Source organism: Achroia grisella, unplaced genomic scaffold (assembly GCF_030625045.1).
Source record: "Achroia grisella isolate CSIRO2021 unplaced genomic scaffold, CSIRO_AGI_Agris_v1 utg546, whole genome shotgun sequence".
Classification (NCBI taxonomy): domain Eukaryota; kingdom Metazoa; phylum Arthropoda; class Insecta; order Lepidoptera; family Pyralidae; genus Achroia; species Achroia grisella.
The window spans coordinates 4,671,105-4,692,055 of NW_026712931.1; the positions used below are offsets into that span (position 1 = coordinate 4,671,105).

Consider the following 20,951-nt stretch of genomic DNA (forward strand, 5'->3'; position numbering starts at 1 on the left):
GTTCTTTTAATTATAAAACTGCAATGGTGCGCTCGTCTGCTCTAACGCTTTTGTTGGCACCAGTGGGGGATGGTCAGATGAACATGAGTTCAAATAGCCTGTCATGATAAATTTGTTACGATGGAAACGCGTGCTCCAACTGCTCAACCATACATAGGGGCCGTTCAAGTATTACGTAAGCACTATAGGGGGGCGGGGGGTCTTTTCTTTGCTTATTTTGGATGACATGGGGGTGGGGGAGTCTGTATGATGATTACGTCATCGGTCGTAATTTACTTTTTTACACGAATGGCAACCCTCACATTGTCTTTGTTAAAAAAACAATACATTAATTAAGAAATGTTTACGTAAGCATGGGTGGAGGGGGTAAGAGCTTTGCTTACTTTTGCTGACAAGGGGGATGGGGGGTAAATAATTGTGATAAATCTGCTTACGTAATACTTGAACAGCCCCATAGTACAGCTAGCTTCGGGTTCATAGATCCACATTACTAACAATCCCCTTCTCCCCTAAGAGGCACAATTCCCCGAGGGTGGTTGCATTCTCCTAAGGAGTGCGGAAGACAATGTCTGTCATCGATAGGTAACATTATGCTATGAAACACTTGGGGGTATACTGATGATGTAAGGAAAACTATCACAAACAGCTGTATAAAATAAAATTTTATTCAATAAATATGAAACACAACCAAAAATTTAACATTTAGTAGTGTGCCATTTCACAAATTAGCTTTTCATAATATTATTGCAATAATTGATTTTTTTTTAATTTACTATGACAATTTAATTTTGTTGAGATTCAATATTTTAATTAAGCAAAGAAAATTAAAATTAGCATATTGAAATGACTATAAAGCACAATTACATATATTATCTGCAAAAAAATAAGTAGGTACACATTACATATATGGGAAGTGTGATCAAATCTTTCATGTATTTGTGGTCTACAAAGTATAGTATTATACTTTCACATGAAATATTTTAGATGCAGTTTTTTCTGCTGTTCGTAGTCAGCGTTCCCTGGCGGAAGCTACTTGGATACTGCTTAAATATGACTACTTCGGCATAGATACTACCTTTGAGGTTTCAGGGCCCTCTATTCGCTGTAGTCCATTTTTCACAAAGTCAACTAATAACTCAGATTAACAACTCCTTATTATAAAAAATACAAAATATTGTTTAGTGCATATAGGAAGCTCTAAAGATGATAACGACTTCAGGCTCATAACATTATAATTAACAGATACAAATGTATTTGACACAATAAGTGGTAAAACAGCCCAAAAAGGGATAACAATAGGTTTCTCATTTATTACAATAATAATGGATTAATAAATTATCACTGTCCTACATTTCACATTAATATATTTTTCATGAAGCAGATAACAACTTTAATTGTAAAAGGATTTTGTGCTCTTATAGTTTTGCCTTTGTATTGTGGCCACTTCCAGACATCATATTTTGGATTTTCGCTACCGCTGGACCATAAAGAAAATATTTCACAAAATCATCAATTTCATGTCATAAATAAATGGCGCTTAATTATTCCGATTAGTTACAAACATAAATAAATTAGTGTAAAAAATATTGTAAATTCTATTGAATCACCAAGAAAACAGAAAAGAGATAATTAGTTTGCTGGAGTCTGAAATACTTTTTATTTATTTTCTACTTTTTAGGCTCACTGACAAATTTTAAAACAATTATATTTAATGTATAATGAATTCTTATTGCACTTCACTTTGTACCTTTCCACAAACAAAATCTTAATCACTATATAAGTACAATATAAATAGTTTAAATTAACACTATATATAATTTGGAATGCATAACATTATTAACTGTATCTATAGTTAAAATTAAATGATTAAAATGTATTAGTTTACAGAGTATTTGTTACAACGTAATTAAGTGAATTTCAACACATAATTTGGAGCACAATAATGAGGAGAAATAAAACGTGCCCAGTTTCTAAGACTGGAACGGATAACATTCGTAAAACAGAGTATTTAAAATTCCTGTATATCAATATTTTATTCATAATCAATCTAAAAAGTTATGTGTACATTGTTTTTTTGTTTAGTAAACATATACAATATAAAATCGACCGAAGTATGTACAGGTAAAATTAAATTATGATAGTAAATCCGTTATATATTAACTGCTTATGTAATAACTGCAGCTGGGAAACGATTTCAGTAGGATGCAAAATAATAAAATTTAACTTAACAAAATAAGATTCAAATTTAACAATTTTTCCATATATATTGTGATAGTTTGTAAAAATATACATCTTGAAAATATAACTGAATTCTGTCTTTACATTTATAGACAATTATTCAATTTGATAGAACATACTAATGTGTATCAATGTGTCAGATTGCTAGATTGAGCTCGAATTGTTTATATTTATAGAACATTTTAGTACATTATTTAAGTACATTTACATTTCAACGATTAAAACATTTATAGTATGTATTGATTTTACACTTATTATATTATTTACATTATATTCTTTTACATAAATATTAATAAAATATTTCGAAGTAATTTAAGCCGCTAATTTGACTGGGTCTTTGTGCTACATTACTTCCAATTGTTAGGTTTTCTTTTTAAAAATATTTTGCAGGTTCATATTAGTCTTAGACTGCTGGAACATCTGTGTTACTCGCCTGCCGACCTCCTGTGCCGTGTGGAGGTTGGAAGCTGGCCGAGCGTCCCGAGCGGGTTCCGGCGCGCCTACCACGTTGTGCACGAGAACTTCAATGGCTGGCTTAAACTGCGACAAAGATGGAGCTTGTACCGTTTCTTCTAGTTTCCTATAAAAATATATATATTGTGATAAATATGATTTTATGTCTTCAACATTGATTAAGACTAATTTTATGTGTTGTGTTTGTGCGTTTTGTCTACGTGTATGTGCCGGAATACCACCTTTATGAATTAACCAGAGGTAGGCTGTAAAAATTCCTCTGCGTGAGTACCTCCATTCAGTCGCTAATCAGCTTACAGTGTAAGCTAGAGTATCGTAGTATAGGGTCAGATTAGCCAGTGAATTTACAGAATAAGAGGCATGATATCTTCTCCTCGTCCTCTGAAATGCATGAGTGATACTGCGGGTATCACATAATAACGCGACGTTCTATCATTTATTATGATATATTACATACAAATATATATACAAATGTAGTCAAATTATAATTATTATTAAAATAATAGCTGTTCAATTCAAGTAGGTATAGATTATATTGCCTACTAGATTGTTTGCCATTCTGTTAACATGAAATAAAATAAATTATAGTTAAATAGACAGACAACAATCAGCAATACCTGAGCGCTGGGAGGAGAGCAGGATGATGCCTACTATGGTGATGCGCGAGTTGCAGCCCAGGCACCAGCGCCGCAATGGTCTCTGCCGTCGTAGCGTAGTTACACAGCTCGCATAGCATGCTTATCGCTGTAATATACAAAATCATTAATATTATAGATCCACAACAAACGGGGCTCCGTAACTCAATGATAGGTGAAAAATGAAAGCATGAAAGATTAGTTAGTACTCCGGGTCCATTGATCGAACACTCGGTTGGCTGCTAGTACTAGTCTAGTCACGTGGTGCAGATAGTCACTGGCGAGCACGCTGGCGGCCTGCAGCACGGCCACGTGGTGCACATAGTTACCGGCGGCGGGTGCGGGCAGCACGAGCAGCGCGAGCGCGTCGGCGGCGCGCGCTGCGAGCCGCGCGGGCTGCGGGCCGGCGAGCACGCTGGCGGCCTGCAGCACGGCCACGTGGTGCACATAGTTACCGGCGGCGGGTGCGGGCAGCACGAGCAGCGCGAGCGCGTCGGCGGCGCGCGCTGCGAGCCGCGCGGGCTGCGGGCCGGCGAGCACGCTGGCGGCCTGCAGCACGGCCACGTGGTGCACATAGTTACCGGCGGCGGGTGCGGGCAGCACGAGCAGCGCGAGCGCGTCGGCGGCGCGCGCTGCGAGCCGCGCGGGCTGCGGGCCGGCGAGCACGCTGGCGGCCTGCAGCACGGCCACGTGGTGCACATAGTTACCGGCGGCGGGTGCGGGCAGCACGAGCAGCGCGAGCGCGTCGGCGGCGCGCGCTGCGAGCCGCGCGGGCTGCGGGCCGGCGAGCACGCTGGCGGCCTGCAGCACGGCCACGTGGTGCACATAGTTACCGGCGGCGGGTGCGGGCAGCACGAGCAGCGCGAGCGCGTCGGCGGCGCGCGCTGCGAGCCGCGCGGGCTGCGGGCCGGCGAGCACGCTGGCGGCCTGCAGCACGGCCACGTGGTGCACATAGTTACCGGCGGCGGGTGCGGGCAGCACGAGCAGCGCGAGCGCGTCGGCGGCGCGCGCTGCGAGCCGCGCGGGCTGCGGGCCGGCGAGCACGCTGGCGGCCCGCAGCACGGCCACGTGGTGCACATAGTTACCGGCGGCGGGTGCGGGCAGCACGAGCAGCGCGAGCGCGTCGGCGGCGCGCGCTGCGAGCCGCGCGGGCTGCGGGCCGGCGAGCACGCTGGCGGCCCGCCAGCACGCGCCCTCGCAGGGCCAGGCTCGCGTCACGCTGGCTCGCGTCACGGCGCCCCACGCACTCACGGCCGCCTCTCGCACCGACCTGTTCACGTATAACCATCACTCGCACACGGGGATATAAATATCGAGTCCATATATAACGTCAAGAATTTTCACTAATTAAGAATATGCATAATTTATTTTCGCCCTGGAATTTGGAAGTTTGTCACGATGGGCTAATTGACCTCGCCATGCCCATCTTATCATTCTCCATTGGTGCACACCTGGCATTAAACTTTTGTGCAGGTAGGTGTACCATTCATATTTGTATAGATATAATCTATAAACAACAACAAGCTGAAATGATGATAATGAGAATTAGAAAAATAAAAACACTCACAGGTCGTTGTCATGAAGCAGTGCGGTGATAGTGGGCAGCAGCTGGTGTTCGACGCAGCGTTGTCCCACGTCCACGGCGTTGAGCACCTCTGCTATCAAGTGGCCGATGTACACGCGGACCGTAGACGCACTACTACTCTCGCAGCTGCTCACAGTAACTATAGGGAACGATAAATATAAGTGATATTTATCTACTATCATTGCAGTAAGAAATGTGGCCATTTGTTAAGAGAAAGAATTGGTATGTATGCCGCTAGAGTAAAACCAGTGACTTAATGCTAAACATACCCTTATAAGACAACTAGCTAAATATTAGACATGGAGCTAAACCACCTCCCCATATAATACTTTAATGATATGGGGAGGGTAAATCACCCTCACCCATCCATGTACTTCATGGATCAAATCACCCTAAACATCATTAAATTTGTAAATGCTGATAATAATATCAGTGTCACGACATCTAGAGTAATAGATATTCTTACGTTCTCTTAGCTCTTGAAAGTAGAACTCGAGCATGTCAAGTCGATTATTGGCCACCCACTTTAATGGTAATGAGAATATCTTCGTTGGAAGCCCACGAATACTACAGTACATAATCCATCTGCAAAATAATATCAAAATGTTATATTTATTGAATGCAAATAAATAACATTAAATAGCTATGAAACATCATAACAATTAAGATTAGATGATAAGCCATGGAAAATCATGATTAAAATAATGTTGCAAGATTTTTTCAACACACTTGCTCGCAGGTCGTAAAACACGCATACATTACGCAATTAGTGAAGTTATATTACCATAATTATTTTCTATTTTTTTTTATCATATTTCGAATTGACCGCCGCTAGCTGCCAGCCAGTAGAAAGCACACCGATTTAAAAAATAAAACGACGGGAAAGCAACAGTATACATCACAGTTAAGTTTAAGTGTTATGAAAAACGTCGTAGGATAATATGCATGTATATAGTACGTGTGCTATAGTATACATGTATGTCACTTTCGGGTCTATTATGAAAATCTCGCCTCGTGTATTATAACCATCACAACGAACTGATATCATAATATATATATATATATATTAATAGAGTACTTATACCTACTTGTGCAGAGGTAAAAAACTAAATAAAGTCATAGTTCTACATAGTAGAAATGAATTTCAATTTTACATTCCGGATAATTGTAGATAAAGTAATCATTGGATATCCAAAAACTATTTTCATTATTTCATTAATATTTACTAGAAAACACAGAAAAAAGAAACAAAAACTTACTTTTGTAAAAATTCTCCATGCAGTGTCTTGTCTTCAAGTGGAGGTAATATAGCCACTAAATATATTCCCACAACAACAGTACTATCTACATTAATACTATGCAATTTTTCCATTTTATGTTCTAAATCCACAAGAATATCACTAAATATTGGCCTCATTATGTTCGAAGTGAAGTGAACGCCAAAGTTATCTACGTAACTATTGAAAAGTGTTATAAGGTTCTCATATATAACAGAATGATTCAATAATTTATTACTTGTTGACACATCCAGAATTTGCTTAATTCTGAAAAAAAGATGTGAATATTTATAAAAATGTCATGTATGTAATAAAATGTATTATTATTGTAAGATTACATACTATTGAAGGAAGTTGTCAATTAGTACTTATAGAACTTATATTTGTTTATGAATACGGGAAAACTGAACAGCTAAATTTATTTCTGTTTTAGTTTGAATTAAGTTAAAAGTTGAGATTATTTTATGACGTACATAAAAGTAAATGCTTGTTGTAGCATTATTTTATACAGAAGTTAGATTTTTTATACTTTAATTATAAAACACTAATTTACAAGTACTTACAAGGCAATGAACCATGTTAACTCTGACCATCGAACATCTGGCTTCTCTTTAATAACTCTATTCATTGAGCCTAATAAAGCCTTTAAATCGGTACCATCCGTCACATAACATTGTATATCTAGAAAGTGTTCTTGATCACACTCCAAGGGCACTTCTTGTAAATTAATTGACATATCACAATTGCCCATGTTTACTTCTCGAATTATTTGTACATTAACTACATAGGCCAATTTAGCTAGAACTAATACTTGCATCACATCTAAATACAATATAGCAGTCTTCGTATCATTGTCAGACAATGATTTCATGAAATTCGTTATCACACGGCTGCACAGATCTGAGAACTTCCCTGAAACAGTTCAGTTAGTGTTGAGTCAACATATACACTAACATTAAAAAGGTACAATTTATTTGTTTGTTGAGTTTATAGTTGTTGACGGCCTCGGTGGTCTAGCGGCATAGCACACCGTCTTACTTCTGATGGTTGCGGGTTCAATTCCACACACAGCATAAACATTTGAATTCATTATTGTTTGTATCAGTATGGGTGTTTTCTATGTAATATATATAGTATTTCCGAAAAAAATCTATGTATTTGTATAAGTTATCAAGTACCCATAACACAAGCTTTAAGTTTAACTTGGGTCTAGATAGCACTGTGTGAATTGTCCTGAGATTATTACTATTATTGTTTATTTGAATGTGTTATCTCAGGAACAACTAATTCGAATTGAAAAATTATTTCAGTCCATTTATCAAGAGAGACAATAGACTAGATATGCAATGTCCAATAAGAGCGGAGAGAAGTAGCACAGACCAGCCAGTTAATACTTTACATGAATAGGCTCTGTGATAATCCGTCACGAAAAAATTCTAATGAATAATATACTAATTTTATATACCTGCAATCATAGCATTCCTCGCTAGTACCGGAATAAATATATTAACAGTATCTTTCAAATTTTTTTCTAATGGATCCTTTAGGAAGTTGAACATGAGATTCTCTAGTTGTCCATATTTATGGTCTGCAACGGGACAAATTAGGCAGGCAGACTTCAGTCCTAGGCTTCTAATTTCTCCTTCATTAGACTCGCACATTAATACCACTAAGCTGAGAAGCAGAGATGTACATAACTCGACGGGAACGTATGGCGCGATGGCTACGCATATCTGGCTTGCAAGTAGCCGACGTTCCGTAGATCTCGAAGTTAATAGTTCTGCTATGGATGATAACACTTCTCCGCTACCGCCCCATTTCACAACAAGACAGGTTGCTGAAATATAATAAAACTTCAATGAGTTATTTTAATAAATTTTTAAAGTAGCACATGTTATATGGAGAGGAGTCGCGAACATGGTGTCTTAAGCAATCATACTTGGTACCTTCGCATATGGCTCGTGCGTCGTGGGGCTCGGGCTTCTTGAGGAGCGTGAGCAGCGTGTGAAGAAGACGAGCGCGGCGCGGCTCGGCCGCCGGCAGAAGTGCCGCAGTCGCTGCCAGCAGCGCAGCTGATTCGCACCGCCGCACCGCCGGCACTTGCCACACCACCTGTACCATTAATGATAACAAAAGGTAATAATAGTCCCAACCTCTCAACTACATGTGTCATACAAAAACAAATCGGCCCGGCGGAGACGCAAACATTGTTTTGTATTATTAATTTGTAAGGAACATTTTGGAGTCCAATTCAATTATTTGGGATCTACATGAAACAAAGTAATTAATCTGTACTTGGTATGATAATTATAAATTTTTGTACCCGTCACTATTTGTATCCGGTATGCTAGGTATGAACACATTAGAGCGTATCGTTAGTTGTTGCAGGACAGACATCTGACGAGTCGATGTTCCTGATTCGTGGCACAGCAGTACCTGCGACTGCGTGTGGATTACTATTGGCACCACCAGTACACACACTCACACGCACACGCACACACTACCCAGTAAGCTCCTACTTATTAAGCTATCTATATGGATACAAAATATATGGATTAGTTTCGGAGCGGCTCGCGTTTGATATTTTTCATGATAGGATTAATAATTTTATTGAATGTTATTTGTTATTCTGTTATTATGTATTGACTCACTACACGCTTTAGATTAACTGTAAGTGTAATCAGCAAATAATCTTAAAATAAATAAAAGTCTGAACAATAAACTTACCCGCGGTAAAGTGTCAGCTACTAGTGTCAAAAGACCAGGTAACATAATTGGTTTATCACTGTTGACCAGCTCCGAAAGAAGATCATTATTGAGTGGTTCATTGAGATTCAAGGCTTCACAGCACCAATTCAAGATTGAGACCTTTAGACTATTTGGAATATCGCTACAAATAAAAAACGCCGGTCAAAAAACTAGTAAATTACTTTTTAGATTCATCAAAATAATATAAATCCTATGGATATTTTTAATTTTTTCTTAAATTGTTTATTTACTACAATAACTCACCTATCAATCCACATTTCTTTACTGTTACTTTCAATACTGTTGTAAACATATTGTACACGGGTCCATTCCGTGCCATCATTAATGCTTAATGTTTCGTCCAATGTAGTGACACTGCTACGCCGTAGAGGGGAATCTCTCAAGCTCTCACCCAAAATGGCTGGATCAAACGAACTCGCATGTGATCCATCTTTTTGTACTCTGCTAAATAAGGTCTTATTTCATTAAATACAATTTAAGGTAAGCCCATCACTCTTTTTGGTTCAATATTATTTTGTATCAAAATATTGTTGATCTGGAACACCCTACAGTACAGAATCACTGATACTAAACCATAATCCAACAGACGGCGGTACCGCCCATTGTCATATTGGATTCAAATATACCCAGCGAAATGTAGGCATTTGACAAGCCTGTTGTGTTGGCCCACAAAAAAGGCCATATATGCCATAGGTATATGTATTCAATTTTATTACAAAAAATAATCATCATTAGAAATTATAATTTCTTACACACATCTGTTATTCAAAGGTGTATGTTAAGATTTTATAAATTACTTTGGTGAATATATAAATAAATTTAATAATTACTGTCATGTAACCTTTTTTAATATATTAATTAATACTTCAAGTATAAAATTCTTTAATAAAATATTGAACTTACACTACACTGTTTTTTTCACTATCAATCATCTCAAATTGCTCAGGTGTTGCACTATGAGTAGAATTACCACTTCCATAATGGTTCTCAGTGGCGGTACATGTCAAAGGGCGAGGTTCAGCTTGATTGACTATGTTCAATTGGACTGACAACATTTTATCGTCAGGTATATGGAGTTCCAGTGCTTTGCTATCTGCTGTTGGACTTGTAAGAGAATTCAAACTCACAATTGCTGCATCATATAGCTTTTGAAAATTTAACTTTTCTGTCTCCAATGCTATAACTTTCTGTTTTAGCAACTCTATTTCTTCCGCTTGGATTAAAAGCTGAAACAAAAATAGTTTCAAACATATAACATGAAAAAAACGAAAAATAACGAAGTGATAATATATGCAAAATTTCTATGAAGACTTCTTTAGTTATTTATTGATGACAAATAGATATGTATATATAATAATAACTAGGAATGACGAGGTATCACAAAAATTACCCTTTCAAACCGATTTATTGTATGTATTTTGAGCATATTTATATTGTAAAAATGTGTTAAGGCCATGTGGCCTATTTGTTTACATAAGAGAAAAATGTTTTTCTCTTATGTAAATAAATAATAAATACTGACCTCATGGTTCCATTCCGCATCATGATGTAATGAAGTATGACAACTAACACACATATTCCCTTCTTCTAAGTCGGTCTGACATCCATCATCAGTTTGATGCCACTCAACTTGTGTGGCAGCATCAATCTTGGGAATGTTTAATGATGATGAGTTTCCCCAAAATAAAGACTCTAATCCAGCTGGTCTCGGCATATTCAAGCCTACATCATCCCAATCTTCAAATTCCTAGAACAGTGATACTGTATATCAAACTTCTTTAAAATAATAATGTTACTAGAAAAATATATTTCTTCTGATATTAATTTGTTTGTAATTCAGTTAGTGATTGTTCTAATGGGTGATGATAATGATTTAGTAAGACTTTAGTAGATATTTGATATTAGGTCATACTTCAATATAATATATGAGTATATATATATATATATATATATATATATATATATATATATATATAGTACCTGATCAGGATTTTCATCTGAAAATGTAATAGAAGTGAGTTTATAATCTTGCAGCAAAAGGTACTCATTGACAAGAAAGTTGAGAGCTCTCTTCTCATGGGGCTTTAAAGGCCGCTTATTCAATGTATCTTTTGAAGAATTATCCAGAGCTGTGTCTCCATCTAGAATACATACAGCAAACACAAAAATTATCTTAATATTAAATAAAATAAAAATAGATATAAACTATAAATAAAATAATGCTCAAAAATCTACTACTATCTAATTTGTACAACCACAAAAGTAAAAATGGTATAAACATAATTTATTCTTTATAATGAATTGTATTCTTTATACAAAATTTAAGAATGAATATTTCACACATAACAAAGTGCAATGTTACCAAACATATTAATATAATTTTTAATTCTAATGCAAAAAACTAATGTGAATTGTTTTTTCTGATTTGAATAGATTCATTCTATTCAAATCAGAAAAAACAATTCACATTAGTTTTTTGCATTAGAATTAACAATACAAGACATATAGAATACATTAAGTTAATACTATACTATAGTATTATTATATCATTAATAATCAATGGTACAAGTATGGACTATCCACTAATAATTTATTAATTTATACAACATGTCAGATTGTGATTCATACAAAAATGTCATAGACAAAAAATAGACACACAAAATTCTATTCATATCAATATATTTTTTCTGAATTGAATAGAATTTAGTCTGTCTATTTTTTATATACATAACTAGTATATATAATGTAATATTCCAAATGTACACAGAGCAGTAGGTGCACTGTAGGTCACAACCAATCAGTGGCCTATGGGTTGTGAGTGAATATTAAGTATGCCCAGACCTGGCCCATCAATTTAAGACATTTCCACAGCACACATATCCTAGTTAATCTAGTAAGAAAAGCAAAAATTGTATTTTGTTTTAATTTGGCTATCTGCAATCAGCACCAATACTTTAAGCAGGTACGTTGTTGCAAATTATCTTCAGTATATTAATAAAAAAACATATTCAGTATATTATTTATACCTGCAAATTGAGTCAAATTGGCTCTAAGAGCATTGATAGTTTCTCGTGCTTTTCGAAGTTCAAACTCCAATACTGCTATGTCACCTCCACTTCCCAGACGATCTCCTCCACCATCTTCAGAATATCTTGCGGTATCCAAAGAATCTAAGGTAGCCTGACTTGGAGTCCGGTCTAAAATAAATTATAATTAAAAAAAAAACAAATTACTGAAAGCCTACAACAAATTCCAAATACTCTATGGTGGTTTAGTCACAGGTGTGATTGCTGCACAATACAAACCTTTGTTTTTATCTTTAGTTTTGTTTATATCCATAATATATAATAATTTTTGTGAAAAAAATATTTGAAACTAATTTATAAGATATTTTGTACTCATATTATAAACTATGTAACCAGATAGTGTTATGTGATATATTTAAAGTTATTTATGTACATAATTACTTTTTCAACTAACAGCAAATAGAATATAGTAGTCTTTTTAAGTCATCATCTTATCATAAAGTTGCATTGTATGTTTGACAATTATATTTTTACAGGACATATTTTAAAATTATTATTAGTACCAATTTATTAAACAATTAAATACACCACAGACTAAGTGTGATTATTTATTTTTGTCTATCTGTCCTATTTACAGACTTAATTAATTTAAGACAAGTCAGTCGCATTAATATAGTATTATATATAATATAGTATTCTTACTAGATACTTACGCATTGAACTAAAGTCGGACGCTCGTGACACATGTTGTTCGAAGTTTCCTGGGTTCGAAAAAAATTCTCTAAGCTGAGGCAATTCTTTGCCACTTTCGACCAGTTCTGTGTGTAATTCTAAAGCTGTCAGAAAGTAATGGTCTCTTAAAAGCTTAGTTGCTATATCTTCATACGATAAATGAGGTGGTGTGACGAATGAATTGTCCTCAACATCCTTATAAGGATTCATTTTATTTTACCACATTGCCACAATTAAAGCCACAAGAATATTATTTACTAAGTAGACTACCAAAACTAAGCTACTGTCACAACACTGTGAGTAGGCATCTATAATTTCTTAAAACATTCATCGAACTCTATTAATCTTATGTTCCAACAATTTGATTCCAGTGTTTTTATTATGTAAGTTTGTGTTTTTATTTTATTTTGAATTATTTTTAATGAATGAGACAGTAATGCTTTTTTTATTTTGTAGTCACAGATCACAAACCTCTCATGAGCTCACAGATTAATTAGTTCTAATTATCACCACAGATCAGACAAAGGTGGATTGATCCAAATAACTAGAAAAATACAAAGGCAAACTAAAAAGGCCCTTTTTTTAATTAAACATCAGCCATCGTTAAAGTATGCACTGGACTTAATTTATTGATACAGAATATAATTTTGTGTAGTTTTCTTTTTTTATTTCTTGATGTAGTCTTCATTCTTTGTGGTCTGTGGTAAATAGATATAGAGTTTTTGTATTTAAGCTCTGTGAGGCATATTAATCATTTAAATTTTGAAAACAAACTTACTGTAATACTAATTTTTAAATATAATGTATTATATTATATTACAGATAACGAATTAAAAGAGTAAAGGAAACAAATAACACACAAAAATGGGAGAAACATATTTCAACTTGAAACATAAACTAGAAGAATTAGGCTACAGTAACAGTTTACCCTTAGAGGCAGTTCCTTTAGTAGAATGTATTCTTGCTGATTTGTTGCAGACTACACGGAGTTTACAGCACTATATGGACCTGTCAAAAGAGGCACTGCAGCAACGCGACAGTTTAATCCTCGAAGCTGAACCATTTAAATCTGATAATGCAAAACTAATACAAGAAAACAATCAACTGCATAAAAATATTATGAAATTTAAGGAAGACACTCTTAAGATTTCAAAAGAAAATAAAAGAAGAATTAAATCTATGTCTGAAGAATTAATGAGAAAAGATGCGACTATCAGTAAGTTACAACACGACCTTAGAGATTTAAGTCTCAGAGGTCTATGTGCTGATACACAAAGTAGTAGAAATAAAAGCAGAAGAAAAGATGGTGGCGACGGCATGTTGCCAAAAGTGTGTATTTGTAACGAGAAAAATAATATCAGCACTCATAGAGATATTACAGAAGACTTATTAAAAAAAATCTGCTTACTAGAAGAGAAAAGTGAAGAGTACTGTGATGAAATATTACTTCTTAAAAATCAAGTCGAACACAGGGATAATGAAATTGTAAGGTTAAATATGCTATTAGAGGGTGGGCGACCAATTGCTGCAATTAATAAAGATTGCTGTAATGTAACTTCCGATAGTAGGCTACAGACTTTAATGAAACAATTATATGAACTGGAAGCAACAAATGACACTTTAAAGAAGGAAATTGATAAAGGACTAGAGAAACAACATGAAGCTATGCTCAGAGCCCTTAGCCTTGCTGATAAAAATAAAGCATTGCAGGAAGAATTGAAAAAAGTAGATACATTAGCTTTAAAGGTTGAAGAAGACTGTAACAAGAGATTGGCTGCCATGATGAACGAAATTAACTTTTTACAAACAAGAATAGAAGGTCTCACTATGAAAAATTTACAATTCGAACAAGAACTATCCCAACAACATTCTAAAGAAACCATACTTACTCCAGTAACTCAAAAAGATCAAAATGCCTTGAATGTTGCTTTGAAGGAGAGGGATATATTGCAAAAAGAAATAAAAGATTTGGTAGAACTCAACAAAAGTTTACAAGATAAAATACTGTCTTTATCTCAGTTGAACAAATTGAGTCATGGTCAGTTCAGTACTGATTGTGTGAACAAAGGTAATAAAAAATGCCCAACAAAAGATGAGTTGCAAACACTTCTTGAAGATGAAAGGAAATCTTATGAAAAGTACATGTCAGACATACAAGAAAAGGTAACAGAAGCTTTCAGTATATTTAATAACCATTTATTAAAATGTCAGGGTCATAATAATTCCAGTCATGAAGCTGTATTTTTGAAAGAACTGCATGCAAAATTGTGTGAAAAAGAGCAAAAGATACTCATGCTGCAGAAAGAAAATGAAGAGATTAAATCTAAAATATACCAGTATGATGAAGGTACTAAACAAAACTATAAAGGAATGATTAGTCAACTCAATGCAGAGAATACAGAATTATCTAAGGAGAATATTTCTTTAAGTCAACAGTTGAGTCATTACAGGAGTTTAAGTACTGCAAAATACAATAAGAATGAGTATTGTAGAAAAGACATACAAAAGTTAAGGGATAAAATAGATGAATTAACTCATGAAACACAATTATTAAATAAAGATAAAAATGAATATAATATGCGATATAAGGAAGCAATGGATTTAATAGATAAATTAAAAAGAGATTTGGCATTCAGGCAAAGAGAAATAGAGTCTTTGCAAGAAGAAAATTCATCTTATAAAATGACTCAAAGGACTGGAAAAGCTTCTACTGATCATCTAAAAGATGAGTGCACTTTTTTAAAAGAACAAATTAAAAGGATGCAGAGTGATGTCATTAAAGAAAAAACATTAGCTAGCCAGATAAAAAATATACAATTGGAAACTGAAAGAAGTAGTAATGAAATACAAAATGAACTATTATGTACACAAAAGAAACTTAGTTTGTCTAAAGACACAATTGATTCACTAGAAAAAAAGTGTAAGGAGCTACAGTCTGAAATTATGACTCTGAAAAATGATAAAACAAACTTAATCGACAATATAAAAAAAATAGATCAAGAACATGATAAATTGGTCATTGAATTGGATCATAAGACAGAAACTGTAAGTGTTTTAGAACAGAAAATAAAATCTCAATTGTACGATATCACTAAATTGCAGAATGAAATATCTGATTTAAAACGAAAGTTAAATGTTAATAAGATGTCAGAACATAAATTAGTAGATTATGAAACTCAAATAGCATTTTTAAATGGTGAAATTTTGAGATTAACCCAGCAAATTGACGCCGCTATTATAGAAAATAAGCATTTACAAAATAGCCTTGGAGATGCTAATGGAACATTAAAGTTAACTAAAATTGAATATGAAAAATCACGGAAAGAAGTTGATGGTTTAAAACAGCAGTTACAACATTATGTTGCAGAAATTAGAAGAATTGAAGAAATGTTGTCTCAGAAAGAAGCTGAAAGGTCTGATATGTTAGAACAATTTGCAAGTCTTTCTGTAGAAGCAAATATATTAGAAAACACTAATCATTCCTTAGAAAGTGAGTCTGCTTCTAAATCAATGCAATTGCAAACCTATACTAGCAGGATTCAAAATTTAGAAGCAAAACTTTTAGACAAAGAAAATATAATTGATTCTCAGTCTGCACATCTTGCATCAATGACTTGTAAGATAAGTGCTCTAGAAAATGAAGTTAAACTAGTAAATGAAGAAAAATTGATTCTTGAACAGAATATTTCATATTTGAAACAAAAGTGTAACAATATGGAAATTGAAAATTCAAATGCAACAAGGACTATAGGTGATACAGACTCAGAATTAAAATTATATGAAAATAGAATTAAATCCTTGACAACTTGTAAAGGTAAACTAGAAGTAGAAAGGGATGATTTGAAGGACAGTTTAAGGAGTACAGAGAAACTGTTATCCAATGCTAGAAAGGAAGTAGTAGAACTAAAATTAGCATTGCAAGATGCTACTTCTGAAACAAAGTCTTTACAAGAACGTGTATCCAGGCTTAGTCGCAGAGACATCAATGAGGTAGTTATCAATTTCTGAACTGAAATAATGAACTTTAGAACAAGTTAAATATGCATATCTACTATTAGTATTTCTGTTTGCATCTAAAATTATAATATAGGTAATTTATTGAAATGTATATATTTTTCTATTTCGCAGGCTACATTAACTACAGAACTTGACTTACCTCTGATGTTGGAAGAAACTATACATGAAGTTAGTCATGAGGATGACGAAGACAGCACACGATATACAAAACTGCATAAGAAATTCTCAAAGTATACACATAGTGGTACATTATAATTGATCTTTCCTGTTAGAAATTCAATTACAATAAATGAGAATATTTTGCACAACTCTTATTGGAAATGTAAAATGGACATATAGTAATTAAATTGTAGTTCATTATGGATATAAAACTGTTGTCTGCCTTACATGATGGTTGCAGGTTCGATTTAACTTTAAATATACTGGTGCCTAAGATGGAATACAAGTGATTAAAAGATGTATTTTAGTAAATAAATAAGTTTAGAATTTATACATGTAACATGAAATTAAGTTTTTAATAATTAATTTTATTTTAATAATGAAAACTATTTTTAGTAACAGCAAAATATTTTTTTGCTACTCTGAATACACCACTCTTTATGAGTGTTAGGTCATATAATTACACATTACAAGAAATCCTGAATTTAAATCAGGCTGATACAAATAAAAAGCTAACAAGGTAGGCTTGACCCCTGCCATATTTGATTCAAAATATACCTGGCGGAATGTGAGCATGTCAACATCACTTGTCACATCGAAATTGGATATGACCACTGTATATCAGTGTCAGTCATATCAGTGTTATTGTTGTTTTAAGCATTATACATAGCCTTGATTTACGGATGTAGTAACTTGACATGGTATATATATATATATATTGGCAATGAGCCACTGGTCCAGTCAATAACTAATAACATTTTCCCTCCCAATACACACTAGTTAGCAAGAATTATAAATAATACTTATATTTTTTTTGTGCTACTCGCTTTTTAAGTTGTGGGTATAGTTTGGTTCCTAATGAGTAAGTCACAATACTGGCAAGTAAGCTAAACAATATTTAAGACTACACTACAATTTACATTAGCATAAAAACAAAACAAAGCATACAAAATGCATTTATTATTTTTGGATAAATATGATAATGCCACCTCCTTTACAAAGTTTGTATTAAATTACATTGTATTTTACAACAAAATCATACTAGTGTTGTTTAATATTTGAGTGGTGTTTCAACCACATTACGCTCTGTTGAATAAAGGTTGTACATAATTATAGACTTAAATTTATAAGCAAAAATTATAAATATATTGACATATTTGTAAAAAAACCTTTAAAAGTAAAGTCTATTTAAATCTATACTTGCTAAACTGATATGTAATGTTAATTGTTATTACAATAAATTATGAACATACAGATAGATAAGTACAAATTGAGTTAAGTAGATGTTTGTGCTGTGTATGTCTTAACAAAATACTTTCTTCAAAGATAAAGCTAATATTATATTAGTTTACATTTATATGAGATTTTAAATATGATAAACCAGTGAGCAAATTCGGTGGGGATAATTTTATTTTACTTTGAATACACAATTTCACTGCTCAACTACAAATGGGAAGTTGATTTTAAAATATAAGAGACAGTCTTTACATTAAATATCAATGAAAACAAAAATAGCATGCTTCAAAGAGTTGAAGATATTGCTTAAAAACACAGAAAAAAATTGTGAAATATAGAACCTACTTTTTAGAACTTGCTTGTTGAAACTATATACAATTAGCTTGATAATCTTAAATTTAAAAATAAAAATGTATTGTCAGGTCAACTGTATCACAACAATGATCTTGTTCCATATAGACAATACATATACATTTTAATACATCAGTATTGTTATACTGAAATAAAAAAACTATCGCCCAGTCCCTTAGTAGACAAGGAGAAAGAAATTTGTATTATTTATTATCATAAAACAGTTATACAGTGTATTTATATGGAATGCATTTAAAGTATTGATTGTTACATATCAGTCATTTAATTATATATTATATGTTATAGTTATCTATAATACACATATTTACATATTTCCGGACTGTTTTCTTTAGATACTTTGCTCCTATATAGCTAGGCCACAGTTACACTAACTTATTGAACTATGCCATGTTGTATCTCACAGCATAATGATAACTAGAAGGAAATTCTCCTATAGGAATAATATTTGGGAATGGATTTATCAAGGCTTTTATTGTGATGTGGTTATTCACATATCTGAATTCTCTTTACCTATCACATAGTGCCGAGAAAATTAAGATAACTGAATAAATTATGAAATGATGTGAAATGAAGTGTGAAAGTATTTACAAAATGTATCAAAGTTTACATTCCATATTAACTATAACAAATAGAATATAGCATATACAAGATTACACAATTACATATTTTACAATATTAAAGAGGAAATTATACATCAATTTTCAGCACCTTCCTGTAAAATTTCCATAACCATAATTCTATGATAATTGACCTTCAATTCATTTAAACTACAATTACACTAGTATGGTAATAAATATTGCAACATAATTAACTACATACAGAGTAAACAGGAGTTATATTTGTTAATATTACAGAGTAGCTAAAATTCTTGTGAATCCTATACCAGCTCCTAAAACAGTCTGTCCAATACCCCATATCATTGCATGTATTGGGGGCATAGTTAAGTCGGCAGCTCGATATATAAATGCGATGGCAGCACTACTAACCACGCCTGCAGTCACTGGATTCACCACACCCATCACAATTAAAAGAACAGGAAAGAATTTACCATATTTATGTTTTCTTAGAGTCCCGAAAGAGACGAGGGCAGCACAAGTATGTACAAACACTGAAGAGCACAAAGACCACAGAAACACTGGATACCACATTTCACCAAATCTGTTTAATGGGTCCCCAGGAGTCAACCTTAATATATCCACGAAAGAATCGAATTCAGAGACGCGGAACTCTGACAACATGTCATACATGTTGTCCTACGTGTTCGAAAGCTCAAAGGCATCGGGACAGCTTTGTTATTCATTAAATTTCTAGAAATAGTCTTAACCATCAAAAAGACAGTGCGTGTAATTATGGCATAATTTGATAAAACCTTGGTTCTTGATTACCAATTATTAAAAAAATTATGCATCAGTAACAAACAGTATCTTTCCAGAATTGAATGCATTACAATTCTAGTAATATTAGAAAATAATTAGTAGTAATAAATATGATTATAACACATAATTATGATAATGTTTACAGAACTTTAACGAAATATAATGTAATAATTAATATCTGAAAATTCTGAAACAGTGTTGATAGAAGTGACAATTCTCAGCACAGATTAGACAGTCGATTGAAGACTTGTCTTTAGTCTGTTTTCTGTGAACTTGACAGCTTATTATTGCTTACTGCAATGACGTTAATATAATATGAAAATTTTGCTTTTTTAAAAATCAGAAAAAGTTGCTTCTTATATTACCAAGTAGTTAATACTATTTTACAACAATATACTTAAAAAACTCGCTATAGAGATTTTATATATGCTGCATTAGTATTTTTTTATTTTGTTTAAGTACCTTTAAGTACTTACATTTTAGGTTTTGCAATTGAACACATTTTTTACTCATTAAAATATGTAAGTACTTACCTACATGTTATAAATGTCATTGAAATCTACGTAATTCCTCAGATAGAAATAGACGCATGAATTAATTACACTTTTTAAAGCGAAATAAAAAATGGGTATTGTCCATTCGAATTAACTATAACATATATATATTATAAGTTTACGATATTTTATATATCGTATCGTAAACGATATATATAATTTTACAATAATTATTTAAGCTGCCATGACACTAAGAGTATAAATCTTATGTATACTGAAACTAAATGTAAAATTACTATTTATGTGAATAATATATATTTTTTATTGTAACATTTAATATTATTAATGACAATTTAATTCATATTTGTTTTAAATAAACGGAAACATGCTTAATTAAAAAAACATGTCTTACTGTATATTCTAGCGTTTTTTATTAAACTACGTTTCATTTGGAATCGTACCTTGTTAATTTTTGTCTATATGACCCAATATGACCAAAGTAATGGTTTATCAGCATGCATTGAATACTTACTCTATATATGGCAATACTCGGGTGCTCAT

The 20,951-nt window shown here is 33.6% G+C and overlaps 3 protein-coding genes across 3 annotated transcripts; 1 reads left to right on the forward strand and 2 right to left on the reverse strand.

Moving 5' to 3' along the window:
• Nucleotides 1–716: 716 nt before the first annotated feature.
• LOC131848258 (RAB11-binding protein RELCH-like) lies at nucleotides 717–13,204 on the reverse strand. Its single transcript, XM_059198059.1, has 16 exons — nucleotides 12,718–13,204; nucleotides 12,005–12,175; nucleotides 10,959–11,119; nucleotides 10,501–10,725; nucleotides 9,882–10,204; nucleotides 9,222–9,422; nucleotides 8,937–9,099; nucleotides 8,156–8,321; nucleotides 7,675–8,046; nucleotides 6,773–7,121; nucleotides 6,192–6,476; nucleotides 5,399–5,517; nucleotides 4,915–5,071; nucleotides 4,433–4,617; nucleotides 3,330–3,456; nucleotides 717–2,818 (listed from the first exon to the last, which is right to left on the reverse strand). The coding sequence occupies exons 1-16, from the start codon at nucleotides 12,944–12,946 to the stop codon at nucleotides 2,599–2,601; spliced, it is 3,453 nt and encodes a 1,150-aa protein (XP_059054042.1). The 5' UTR covers nucleotides 12,947–13,204; the 3' UTR covers nucleotides 717–2,598.
• A 273-nt stretch (nucleotides 13,205–13,477) lies between these two features.
• On the forward strand, nucleotides 13,478–17,798 carry LOC131848185 (centrosomal protein of 135 kDa). Its single transcript, XM_059197965.1, has 2 exons — nucleotides 13,478–16,726; nucleotides 16,865–17,798. Exons 1-2 carry the CDS (start codon nucleotides 13,601–13,603, stop codon nucleotides 17,006–17,008), a joined length of 3,270 nt encoding a protein of 1,089 aa, XP_059053948.1. The 5' UTR covers nucleotides 13,478–13,600; the 3' UTR covers nucleotides 17,009–17,798.
• On the reverse strand, nucleotides 17,672–20,106 carry LOC131848186 (transmembrane protein 170A). The gene has a single exon (XM_059197966.1). The coding sequence runs from the start codon at nucleotides 19,765–19,767 to the stop codon at nucleotides 19,369–19,371; it is 399 nt and encodes a 132-aa protein (XP_059053949.1). The 5' UTR covers nucleotides 19,768–20,106; the 3' UTR covers nucleotides 17,672–19,368.
• Nucleotides 20,107–20,951: the final 845 nt, after the last annotated feature.

Coding starts and splice junctions, on each gene's coding strand:
- LOC131848258 (XM_059198059.1), bottom strand. CDS start 12,946: ATGAATCCTTATAAGGATGTTGAGGACAATTCATTCGTCACACCACCT. Junction 11,120..12,004: donor CAATTTGACTCAATTTGCAG/GTATAAATAATA, acceptor TATGTATTCTAG/ATGGAGACACAGCTCTGGAT. Junction 2,819..3,329: donor GCTCTCCTCCCAGCGCTCAG/GTATTGCTGATT, acceptor ATATTTTTATAG/GAAACTAGAAGAAACGGTAC.
- LOC131848185 (XM_059197965.1), top strand. CDS start 13,601: ATGGGAGAAACATATTTCAACTTGAAACATAAACTAGAAGAATTAGGC. Junction 16,727..16,864: donor GTCGCAGAGACATCAATGAG/GTAGTTATCAAT, acceptor TCTATTTCGCAG/GCTACATTAACTACAGAACT.
- LOC131848186 (XM_059197966.1), bottom strand. CDS start 19,767: ATGTATGACATGTTGTCAGAGTTCCGCGTCTCTGAATTCGATTCTTTC.